The sequence below is a fragment of the Pelodiscus sinensis genome, chromosome 16, assembly GCF_052426305.1.
Source record: "Pelodiscus sinensis isolate ZL-2025 chromosome 16, ASM5242630v1, whole genome shotgun sequence".
Taxonomy (NCBI): domain Eukaryota; kingdom Metazoa; phylum Chordata; order Testudines; family Trionychidae; genus Pelodiscus; species Pelodiscus sinensis.
Genome location: NC_143067.1, coordinates 34,163,405 through 34,175,786, shown reverse-complemented (window position 1 = coordinate 34,175,786; position 12,382 = coordinate 34,163,405). Strand labels below are relative to the sequence as shown.

General features: G+C 41.4%; 1 protein-coding gene across 4 annotated transcripts in view; it reads right to left on the bottom strand.

Moving 5' to 3' along the window:
- The window catches only part of TENM2 (teneurin transmembrane protein 2), a 1,126,385-nt gene that overhangs the window by 136,831 nt on the left and 977,172 nt on the right, over positions 1-12,382 (bottom strand). For all 4 annotated transcript variants that reach the window (XM_075900179.2, XM_075900181.2, XM_089769544.1 and 1 more), the window contains one exon: positions 3,031-3,225. In XM_075900179.2, coding sequence (XP_075756294.1) covers positions 3,031-3,225 — 195 coding nt within the window. The remainder of the gene's footprint in view (positions 1-3,030; positions 3,226-12,382) is intronic.

The following is a 12,382-nucleotide window of genomic DNA, read 5'->3' as shown; positions in this document are numbered from 1 at the left end:
AGTTAATATAGTTTCCCTTCTTCAATCCATTTATCTTTTAAAAACCTTATCCTTTCAAGCACTTCTTATTAAATCATCTACATCCTCCTTCCTAACATACACATTTGCTACTGATAATATTTGTTAATGTACAGTTAAAGCTGACTGGCAGACACACCCACCTAAAATATTCAGTGCAGGCAGTAATCAAATACTCTGCAAATCAGGACAAAAAAGAGTTAAGAAAGCTGCCCATCAGTTTTAAACAGCCCTTTGGAACTGGCAAGAGCCACTGAAGGCCTACTGTAAGTATTTTTCAGCCAGGCTGCCCTACCGCAAACAGTTAGGAGGAATGACTAAGTAAGACTGCTACTCTGTCTGTGGCATTGGGCCCCTCAGAGGTGCATTCTCTCATTTCTCTACAGGCACCCCAACTGCCTTCATTGTGCCAGTGACAACTGCACAGACTGCTGCAGGGATTATCTGCAGCAGGTCACCACAGTTCACGCTACAATATGAGGAAAGATATCTCCCCTCCAAAGGGATCACATATCCCTAGTTCTGTACTATGTTATGTTGCTTGTGAAAATAGAGAAGAAGCACAGTAGTCTATTCTTGCTCTGAGAATTTATATCAATAAGGTAGCAGAGGTGAGAGAGCTCTACAGGGCAGAGGAGATGGGAGAATCCTTAGACCAAAGGGTCAAGAGATAGTAGCATCAGACAACACTGGAGCAGTCTGTACATTCAGATACCCACTCAGTTTCCTTCTGCCCCTTATACAAATATGGTAATTACAATAAAATGTTGATGTTATGTGATTTTTTTTAGGAGGGCTGCATCTGTGGCCTCATATTTGGATCACTAACTCTACTGCGACACTTCATGAGGCAATCTGAGTAAGTGGATTTCAATGGTTAATTGTCCAAAGTACTCTAAACAATAAGTTTGCTTCACTTTAACTAAACTGATGCTACTACCCTACTATAATTTCTTATACTGTGGACTTTTCAAATTACAATTTATAATTAGTGTAGTAATTAAGAGCAACTGTTTATGGAGCCCGTAAAGCATTCTAATATATATTTGGGTGAAACGGCACGTAGAATGCTATGTTGTGCTCTGGAAACCTCAACGTTGGAAAGATGCTGAAGAATTTGAAGGAATCTTAAGGAAATCTACAAAAATGATTCAATGTCTGGAGGGACCGATTCATAAAGACAGCTGCAAATTAATGAAAGAAAGGATTGCTCATAGTTGTCTATAGGGTTATAAAGTCAAGGTAGGAGAGGAATCATTTAGTGTGGCACAAACTGGAATTAACAGGGTGAAATGAAGGATAGGTAACGTTAGGCTAACTATTAGGCAAGCCCTCCTAATGCTGACATCTTTCAGATCGTTCTTTTGAATCTAACACAACATTTTAACAAAGGACGTTGTGGACCCCCATGACTAATTTTAAACTAGACTGAACAAAAGGTAACATTTGTATGAAAGGGAACATTCCTGTAGCCTGGAATGTGTTGGTGCAGAGAGAGGTGCTTTAATTAGTCTTCTCCACTGCTGATTTCTACGTGGTTCCAGGAAAATGTTAGCTATATTGGGGCAGTTTATTGTACAATGCTGTAACCAACCTCTCAATCATCTATTCCTGGCTGAATTGTAAATTTCCCTTTCTGGAAGCTTGTAAGGACATTGCTGAATTGACCAAAGCCCATTTAAATCAATGGAAAGATCTTCATTGACTTCAATAGTTTTTAAATTAGATTCTTAGCCCTTATGGTGCTGTTACTCATTCCTGGGAGAAGAAAACAGGAAAATACTCTAGCAGTTGCCTGTAATTAATCCGGTGTTGGCTGTCTAGTAGTGAGCCTATGGATTATGGGCATCTTTCTTCTTCTAGTGCAGTAAATGACAAAAGTCCCATTCACTTATGTAAATCGAGGACCTTATGTCTCCAGGATAGGAATGAAACACAGTGGTACTGGGCTGGGGAGCCCTGTATTTTCTCCAACCACGTTCTTTGATAAGAGAAGAGCTATTTGCTAGCCTATAACATGAGTTGGTGCCGAGCAGACAGACTCTTACACCACGACTAGAAGGCTCAGTAGAGAGCCAAGATTGAATCTGGATGGTCACAGATCAACCATCTCAGCCCAAGAGTTGAGAAACACTGACTGGTCCAGATGGTGTGACTTAAATTATTACTTCCCTGATGTGAGGATAAGCAGAGGACTTCAGAGCTGCCTATCCAGGAACTCTCTAAAGCATTAAAAGTCCCTTGTAAAACAACAATATTAAAAAGAGTCTGTTCTCCAATTTATCTTGTGGTAGGTTTCCCCTCACCCCCACCCCCAAAAAAGTGTTGAGGAACAAACGCTGCTGGGCTTAATCTATGACCATTTTAGTGAGGCCATTTTGTTAAAACCTACTAATTTTCATCCTCACAAAAACGATGGCTACTTACCTTTTCAGTACAAGGAGCTTTTTAGCATTTATTAAATTGGTGTCTTTTCTGTGTACCATCTACTTTTCTTTAATTCTATGAGATTGTCTGTAACAAGAGTGATTTACCCTACATGATGCCTCAAGTGACATGGATACCTGCAGTCTTCTAAATCCAGCTCCTCTCTTTCTGCATTAATTATGACTGAAATGTTTGCCTTTTGTCGGTTTTCAATTATGCCATTTTCTAGAACATCTCCCTCTTTTGTTTGGTTCACCATTTTACATTTTTCAATGTTAAATAAATATAATCCATTGAAATAAAATTTTAAAAAAAGAATTATCTTGATTCTCCAACAAAAGAATCACCTAGATTTGTCTGTGGTAGGGATTCTACCACTGCAGAATAATAAAGACCATAAGTACTTGGGACATGAAAAAAATGTGATTTATAGTTTCACAGGCCTATAAAATTGGAGGCAGCAAAATCCCATAGTAATTTTACATTACAGTATCATCATAGCATTTTCTCTCTTCCCTGCCCTCCCTCCCCTTCACAAACAAGACAAGTTCAAAGCAGAGGCAGAGTTTGTACTGTTATATTTACCTTCCTCACAGTTTTCTCCTTTGTAGCCGACAGAGCAGACACAGTTTCCTTCAACACAAGAACCATGACCTCCACAAGAGGGATCAATACACTGGCTGATGGGTACATCACATTCTGGCCCTTTCCAACCACTGTAGCACAAACAGGTTCCTTTGGAATATTGGCCATTGCCACTGCACAGAACGGGGCAGGCAGCTGGAAAATGGAATGAGATAAAGGGAGCCCATTGAGTCATATATGAATGCTGATAAAAGTGCTCTAAAATAAGCTATCGATTGAGACATTTTAAGGTGCTAATTTAATGGAAAATACTAAGACTGTACTAATTCAATTTCTGATTACTCAAAGTATGGGTATGATTAATTACCTGTAGATGATAAGTACAAGCACACACATATGCTGTCCATATTCACTATATAGGTGCTATTCATTACAGACTGTTGAATTAATATTTGGAACTATAGAGAAGTCTGGAATGATTATCAGTAACAAGTCAAAATGAATGAATGTGATTCTTGTGTGTCACTCGTTTTACACCTGAGAATTTCCTGATGTACAGAGAGTAAGGCTCTAATGATGCATTTGAAGCAAGTCCCATTGCATGTTTCTATACAACGCTACCTTGCCAATTTTGTCTTACATGGTGTTTTTGAATGATCTGTACCCAAAACTTCATCTTTTCAATTCCACAACTTTGGGCCTCTGAGGCAAAACAATAATTCAGGTCTCCATCTGTATAGCCCTCATCCTGCCACCAGGAGAAAGGCTGAGATTGAGAAAGAATGAACAGCGCAAATGGCAATTATATGAACTACAGTGCCTGCCAAAAACTGGAAGGATGAGTGCCAGTCACAAAAATGGAAAAATCCAGGATGACCAATAGAGAGAGTCTTAAGGGGGACAGAAGATGCATTACTTGGCCTGGTATTGCTTGGTGGCAGCAGATCTGCTGAAAACAATAAGAATGTTTCCCCCCTTCTCCCACTCCCCACCATGACCGGGCAGCAATGCTAAACTCGACAGTGTTCAAAATACTGGTGCCCAAGAACTGCATTCCATTTTTAAAAAGGCTTTTATTGCTATTGTACTATGACTATTATTTCCCCCTTCACTTGAACCATCAGGAAGCACTGAATATCAAATGTTAGAATGAAGGAACGAGTTCATAGTGGTACTGCAGCTCATTCTGCATTATATACGTGGGACCCAGTTCTGCAGCCCTTATCCACTGAATTGTCCCATTGATCCGATGAAGAAGAGTGGGCCCTATTTACCAATGCTTTACCTCTTTTTAAACACAAAAGGACTGATTAGAAGGAATATATTCAGAACAATGTCAGTGTTACTTCTTTGGGCCCTAGGAGTTAGCCAGTATTCAGGCCACGTGGCGTGTTTCCCTTAAAAGCCAAATTGATGACAGAGCCAGGTATTCATGACATTGTCCTAGTTATTTACAAAGAATGTGCATAGTGCTGTTTCTCTGAGTCCAGTAAGAATCCAACAGTAGGAAGCATTTTCTTTGCTCATAGCTCCAAGCCCCTTTCTAACCAGGTCTCTACCTAAATGCGTTCATACTTCTCTCTCAGGGCCACGCTACCAGGGCTTCTGTCTATGCGTGTGTCTAAAAGTGGACTTTTGTCAACAAAACTATACACTGTCTATGCATGTGTCTAAAAGTGGACTTTTGTCAACAAAACTTTACACTGCTGCTGAGTTCTGTCAACATAATGTCGACAGAACTTAGCAGTTTTGTTGATAGCTGTAAACCTCATTCTACAAGGAATAACGCCTTTTGTCAACAGAGTTCTGTCAACAGAAGGCGCTATTGCATCTCCACTGTCCTTTGCGTCTACACTGTTATGTCAACAAAGAATTGGATGTAATCTAGACACTCTTTGTCGACAGCATCTGTCGACAAAACTTCTGTTGACAAAAGCCTATAGTCTAGATGTACCCTTTATGTCTGTTGCTTCCTCACTGCCTTCTCTCTGTACTTCTCTCTCAAAGACACATAAACCTTCACAAAACAATAGCCAACGAAACCCTGCCTTGCCTACATTTGCCATGTATGTCCATTTGTTTTGAGCAGTTGGGAGCTGGCATTGTAGCTATGTGGTCCCTACAGAAAACTAAACTTTTGACATTTATCTCATTAGTATACTACAGGTTTCCACAAGTTGTTACCAGGGCCATAACATTAAACCATACAGTACAGCACATATATACATATAAGGCATATCCAGACTTACAAATGGTAAGTTTTCACAGGCTCTTGAAATGTAGAGGACCATAGCAATGAAGATGGTGTTAAAGTTATATCTTTGAAGGTCCAATTTTAGGGGAAAAAAGTAAGTCCGGTTTCTTAGACTCCCATATATTTTTTATTGAACTGATCCCCCCACCTCCGAACGCTTTAAAAGAATTTTAGTGATTATGGTTTAGAAGAATAACAAAGTTAGGGCTGAAAGAGATCGAGTCTATTATCTTTTTAATTCATTTAAAAATGACATATGTTCACATGTGCCTTGCCAAAGAACGATACATATTTAGGGCCATGTGTTCATTCAGAGAGAACCTCTGATTTTGCAGTCCCAAACTACGCATGTGAGTAGGTCAGTGCTACTGGAACAAATTTTTAGGGGATGGGTGCTGAGCTGAATCCCTTGCCACTTTTGTCTGTGCCCCTCACTGCCACAGACTGGGGCCACAGGTTGGCGGCATCTGCAGATCTCCTGGTTGTGGGGCTAGTGGCCAGGACCCCAGGCAGCAACAGGGCTCCCGGTCCTAGACTGGCAGCCAGATTGTCGACAAGGGGCCAAAAACCTGGGGGTTCTGCAGCACCTTTGTGACCCTTACTTCCTGTGACTGTGAAGTATGTGCACTTACACCAGTGTGTGTAGACGTGTTCCGTACCTGCACACAGGTATTCACAGTTCTAGACTGAGTAGCTGGGTGACCACACAATGAACTGCATGCACAAATGTGAAAACATAAGGCCAGTGACAAAATTGGTTGAGTGATTCTTAAACATCAAATTTTTGCTGGGGCCCAGCAACTAGATATTCACAAAATCCAAACTTAGCTCAGGTGAACCAACCACATTTGAGACTACAAAAAAGAACGTCAAGTTTTGTGTGCCTGGGCCTGAAGACATGAATTCATCCCATCATCCTCCCACCCTTGGACTGTTGGGAGGAGTTTATCGGAGGAAGGCTAGCATTGCCACAACTTCTGCAGTTTGTCTCCTGAGCTTTACAGCATGTACATAGGATTTTTTTCGGTGTAGGGTGGATGTGGAGTGGTTTTTTAAAGAGAAAAAAAGAAAAAGACAATGGTTATATATCTATATCCAAACTCCATTTCCTCTTGGTTCTTACTGTGAAAATTATCTTCCCAGTAAGTTCACAATGTAAAAACCGTTCCATCGGAACCCAGATTACATTTTTTTTTAACTCTCACAGCACCTCTAACAGCTAATATAAATGTGGACTATTCTATAATTCTATAACACAGAACAGAGAGACAGCAGAATTTTTTGCAGATTCTTAATATTGTTACATTAACAGTGCTTAATTTCTCTCAAAAAATCCTCATTGCCAGTGGCAGAGCAATACTTTTAAGCTGCTTAGACAAAGCTGTACAATTTCCTAGTTATTATTTATGTGATACATAAAGTACAGAACTGCCAAATTAGAAATGAATTTATTTATTATTCCACTGGGAATTACAATAGAGACAGATATAGTGTGAACTTCTTACCAATGATCTCAAAGCTGACCTTCTGGGAACACTTTCTCTAGGGGATAATTAATTCAGCCTCTGTAATAACTCAAACCAGGACTTCCTCCTAACAGAGATTAAGCTGCTGCTACTGATATAGTATGCATGTTTAGCGTGTGTGTGTGTGTGCGTGTGCGCGCGCGTATTGTGTGAGAGAGAGATGGATTATTATTCACAAGAAACTAAATTGAGACCAACCATTTCACTCTCTGCATCAGAGTCAACTGGAAATAAGGTCTAACAACTGCAAAGATTTACGTGAAATAGGTCACCTACTACAATCTATTTCATAGATCTGAAAAATAATATTCCAGTAAGGTTCTACTGCCTGAATCCTTCTTGGGTTTTCCCACAGCAACCCATGTGCAACATTTCAACTGCACATGTTAGTTTATCTCTATATGAATCCTAGTGGGCAAATTCTGCCCTATTGTAAGCAGGGAAAACTTCAGTGTAGCTAATGGAGTTATGCTTTGGTAATACTAGGGCTGAATTTAGTCCTAATCTCATACATCAAAGCAGCCCTAGCAATGGGGGTGAGCAAAGGGGGAACTGCCTCGAGGCACAGAGATTCAAAAGGCTTGGAGATACTGACTGCCACCACTACAAGTGTGGTGGCAGCAGCAGCTAGAGCCCCGGGCCCTTTAAACACCGCTGGAGTCTGGGCAGCGTGCTCCAGGAGGCGCTAAGGTCTGGCCTCAGCCCCACTCCTTCCAGAAGCACAGAGCTGGTACCCTCCTACTTTGCCCAGGGACCAGACAATTCTGCTTGCCTCCCTGTATCAAAGCCCTACACAATTTAGATTTAGACCAATCTGGATGCCTAAGGTTAACCTCCTGAATCTTATTTAGGCACCTGAACATAAGCTGCCTCATTTTCAAAAGGGCTTGGCGTCTCCCACTCATTCCACTGAAATCAGTACAAGCTGGAAGCCTCGGTCCAGTTTTATTTAGGAGCCTGACTTCAGGCACTCCAGTTTGGAAATCATAGAATCACAGAACTGGAAGATACCTCAGAAGGTCATCAAGTCCAGCCCCCTGCTCTAGGCAGGACCAATTCCAACTAAATCAACCCGACCAGGGCTTTGTCAAGCCAAGACTTAAACACCTCTAGGGATGGAGACTCCACTACTTCCCTAGGTAACCCATTCCAGTGCTTCACCACCCTCCTAGTGAAATAGTTTTTCCTAATATCCAACCTGGACCTCTCCCACCAAAACTTGAGACCATTGCTCCTTGTTCTGCCATCTGTCACTACTGAGAACAGCCTCTCTCCATCCTCTTTGGAATCTCCCTTCAGGAAGTTGAAGGCTGCTATCAAATCCCCCCTCACTCTTCGCTTCGCTGTTGGCTTTACATTTTAAATTGATCAAAAAGGTGGCACAAAGGTTGTTTTGCTTGATCTAGTGAGTGCTAAAAAATCAGAGCTCAAAAGGGGTCAGAGAAATTAGTGTGGTGATTTCAACAGCTGGTGGTTTTGTCTGACATTAGCTCTCATGAATCCTATTCAGACCCATCTTTTGGCACCTACCTGGACCAAGAGCTTTATCTTGGGTACCTGTGTAGAAGTGACCATTTAAAATAAGATATAAGGCTACACTCCCAATTAAGTATGTTGTCTTTGTGCTGCTTCTCTGGAACAAAGCTGCTGTAAATCTGACATAACTCTCCATTAGTGTCCCCCCTTCAGTGTGGGGAGATCCTGAAATGGGAGTGGCTCCACAGCTCCTCTTCTGACTTCAGCTATAACATATGGGCTACGTCTACACTGGCCCCTTCTTCGGAAGGGGCATGCTAATTTTGAAAGTGGGAATAGGGAAATCCGCAGGGGATTTAAATATCCCCCGCGGGATTTAAATAAACATGTCCGCCGCTTTTTTTCCGGCTTGGGGAAAAGCCGGAAAAAAGCGTCTAGACTGGCCCGATCCTCCGGAATAAAGCCCTATTCCGGAGGATCTCTTATTCCTTCCTTCAAGTAGGAATAAGAGATCCTCCGGAATAGGGCTTTATTCCGGAGGATCGGGCCAGTCTAGACGCTTTTTTCCGGCTTTTCCCCAAGCCGGAAAAAAAGCGGCGGACATGTTTACTTAAATCCCGCGGGGGATATTTAAATCCCCTGCAGATTTCCCTATTCCCACTTTCAAAATTAGCATGCCCCTTCCGAAGAAGGGGCCAGTGTAGACGTAGCCATGGTGTATGGTATCCTGCCAGGAAACAAAGGAAATGGCCAAACTGTCCATATGCCCTGGAAATTGCTAACTTTTGTAAGGACTCCTCAGGGCTTCTGGCAAAGAGGACAATTTCACGGAGCCTTCAGGCTGCTCGTATATATGTTTAGGAGTTTGCTGGTACTGATCAACCCAGGATCAAGGAAATGTAAAAGTGACTTAAGGCCAGGGCTCGATAAATACTCTTATCTACTCGCCCGTGGCAAGTAGATTTCAGCTGGTTGCCCCATTCACCAGTGGCCTGCGCATGAGCAGTGCAGGTCTCGCGCAAGGCTGGCTAGTAGTTTTCGCCACAATCGTTGAGCCCTGCTTTAGGCAATTTTTGTACACCACAAACTGAACCACAGTAAATGCACAGATCAAGATGTCATAGAATCATAGAAGTATGATTAGAAAAGTTAGAAGAGATCTCGGAAGGTCAAGTCCAACTCCCTGCTAAAAGCAGGACCAATCTCAACTAAATTATCCCAGCCAGGGCTTTATCAACCTGGGATTTAAAAACCTCTAGGGATGGAGATTTCACCACTTCCCTAGGTAATCCTTTCCAGTGCTTCGCCACCCTCCTAGGCTATGTCTACATGGCAAGTTTTTGCGGCAAATAATATGCTAATGAGGAACTCATTAGTATGAGTTGCGATGTCATTAGCATATTTTCTGCCGATGCTTTTTGCGCAAAAAGAAGCAGTGTAGCCGTTTCTGTTTTGTGCAAAAAACCTCTTTGCACAAGATCCTGCTCCCTCATTAGCATATTTTCTGCAGCAAAACCTTGCATTGTAGACAAAGCCCTAGTAAAATAACTTTTCCTAATATCTAACTTAGACCTCCCCCACTGCAACTTGAGACCATTGCTCCTTGTTCTGTCATCTGTCACCACTAAGAACAGTCTCCCTGCATCCTCTTTGGAACCCCCTTTTAGGCAGTTGAAAGCTGCCATCAAATCTCCCCTCACTCTGCTCTTCTGTAGATTAAGTAAGTAAGCCCAAATCCTTAGCCTAATCATTTTTGTTGCCCTCTGGTGGACTCTGATTTGGACCACAACAGAAAACTACCTCATGTGCTTACCTGGTAAGATATAGTTCTAGATTTAGTGTTGTCCGGTCTCTCAAACATATAAGGAAGTTTAAGCAATGCTCCCTGTCTTCTTTTTAGTTTTAGGAATGTCATCAGATGTTGCAAGAGATATACAAAAGTCTAAACTTTGGTCTTGCAAGGCAAAATGGTTTGCTGTCACTATAAGCCAAATATGAACATACTATTACTTAAATCTGAATCTGGAACACACACAAACATACCAGAAGTTCTGATAATACTGAATGCCTGACACCTGGGTGTGGGACTCAGACAGGGCTGTGGTAAATCAGGTATGCACAGAGACTCAAAATGCATGGTTATTCACAACAACCATGATCTACAAGTCTTTAGTTCTTTGGTCCAAACTTGAAGTTTACCAAGTTCTCTATTCTAATTCTGTCAAAACTGCACATTAGTAAGCAAGAAAGGGATTCACAGAAGAATTTCCAGAAGGACAAAAAACTCATCAGGTGTGTCAAATCTCTGACATTCAGAAACCATGTGGGGAAAGCAGCACACGCTGACTTAAGCACTAAAGTATGGATGCTTTAATTAATCCGGGGTGAATTTAATTGCTTTAGTTAAGTGGAAATTGGGTTAAAAATGATGCAGAGCATGCTGGGGTGTGTTAAAAACATGACATATGAGTTGGATGAATCGATAAATTAAAAGCGCACAGATGTTTTAATTAAACCCAGGGAAGCTAACGAAGATCACTGGAGACTTTTAAGCCTATGATTAATTCAATTCATTTAAAATACCTGTAGAGATATGGGGATGCCTCCATTTTTTATAAAAGTTCTCAATCGATAAGTACTTAAGCTGCTCTACAAAAAAATTCTAGGGTTTTTTAAGAAGTGACTGAGCAGCATTAATTGCATAATGAATATTTACATTCTTCTGAATGCTCAGGAAGCTTTTGCTTTGACCAACATTTATCAAAGAGGTTCCCATTTTTCTCCTTATTCTTGTCAGTGTGATCTGAGGTGTCAGAATGAATGCTTTTGCTATCCCTTCCCCTGCACTTCCTACAAATTATCTGCCTCCATTAGATGGCTGCTTTGTGTATAGACCTTATAATGTAAACAACTCTCTCACAAAGATGAGTGTATCTCCACACATGTGGTTATGAGGTGCAATATTGCACCCTGTATGCTGAGACTAATCATTATTGACCCAGAACTAACCTTAGAGTGTACTTTTTCAAGAGTAAAGATGATCTTTTTGGTCTGTGTGTGGATTTAGGACAATGGGGTCCAGGCCCACGACTAGAGTTCCTAGGTCCTACAGGAGTACAATTTATAATTACTAATTGTGAAGGTCCCATTCCATGTTTTATGACGTCGACTTGTGGACACAAATATGCATAACACAAAGACTCTTTGGACAAAATACCTCATGTAACCTACCAATTCTAATGTCTGATTCTGCTGGATCTGTATATCTTATCTTGGTGTATGTATCACTCTTATATGTAGAGTTAGGAATATAGAATATGGAATTGTACATGTGCAAATGAAAGCCATCAAGGTTGTTTCCCTCAATGTCTAGGTGATCTTCAGTCCTTCAAGTCTTAGCAGTGGTTGGTCTTAGGAAGTCATGTGACCTCCTTAACTGGAAGGGGCTGGCCAGGTAATTTTCCACTGAAGGGGACAATGTAAAACAAAGAATACCCACCTAAAGTTAAGGCTATTTAAGAGGCAAAGATTTTCAGTCTTTGGCTGCCATGGCACTCCCAAGAGAATGAACCAGAGACCCCAGGGAACATCCCTGGTTTGGAGGTTTAGTTGGAATAAAAACACTTTTAGGATGAGGCTGTAATAATCTTGGGTATGTCTACACTAGCCCCCTAGTTTGAACTAGGGAGGCAAATGAGGGCGACCAAAATTGCAAATGAAGGGTGGGATTTAAATATCCTGCACTTCATTAGCATGTTCCCGGGCGGTCGCCATTTTGGAAACTGACTAGCCCGGAATAACTGCCCGTGTCTACACATGGCAGTGAAATGGGAGTTCGAAGTAAACCCCTAACTCGAATTAGCTGTTACTCCTCGTGTCCTTTGTGACATGTGGTGAGTACTAACATTGGGCCTCAGCTTTGAGCATCCTAGGAAAAGCAACTGTGTGGCTGATAAAACCCAGGAACATAAACTGCAAGAAATAGTGTTTTCTATCCTTCACTGAGGAGTATTTCATGAAAATAGATGTGGGAACAGAGAATTGTCACAAGCAAATCATCTGGAAACTTAACTTAGAAACCTGTTAAGTTCATCAT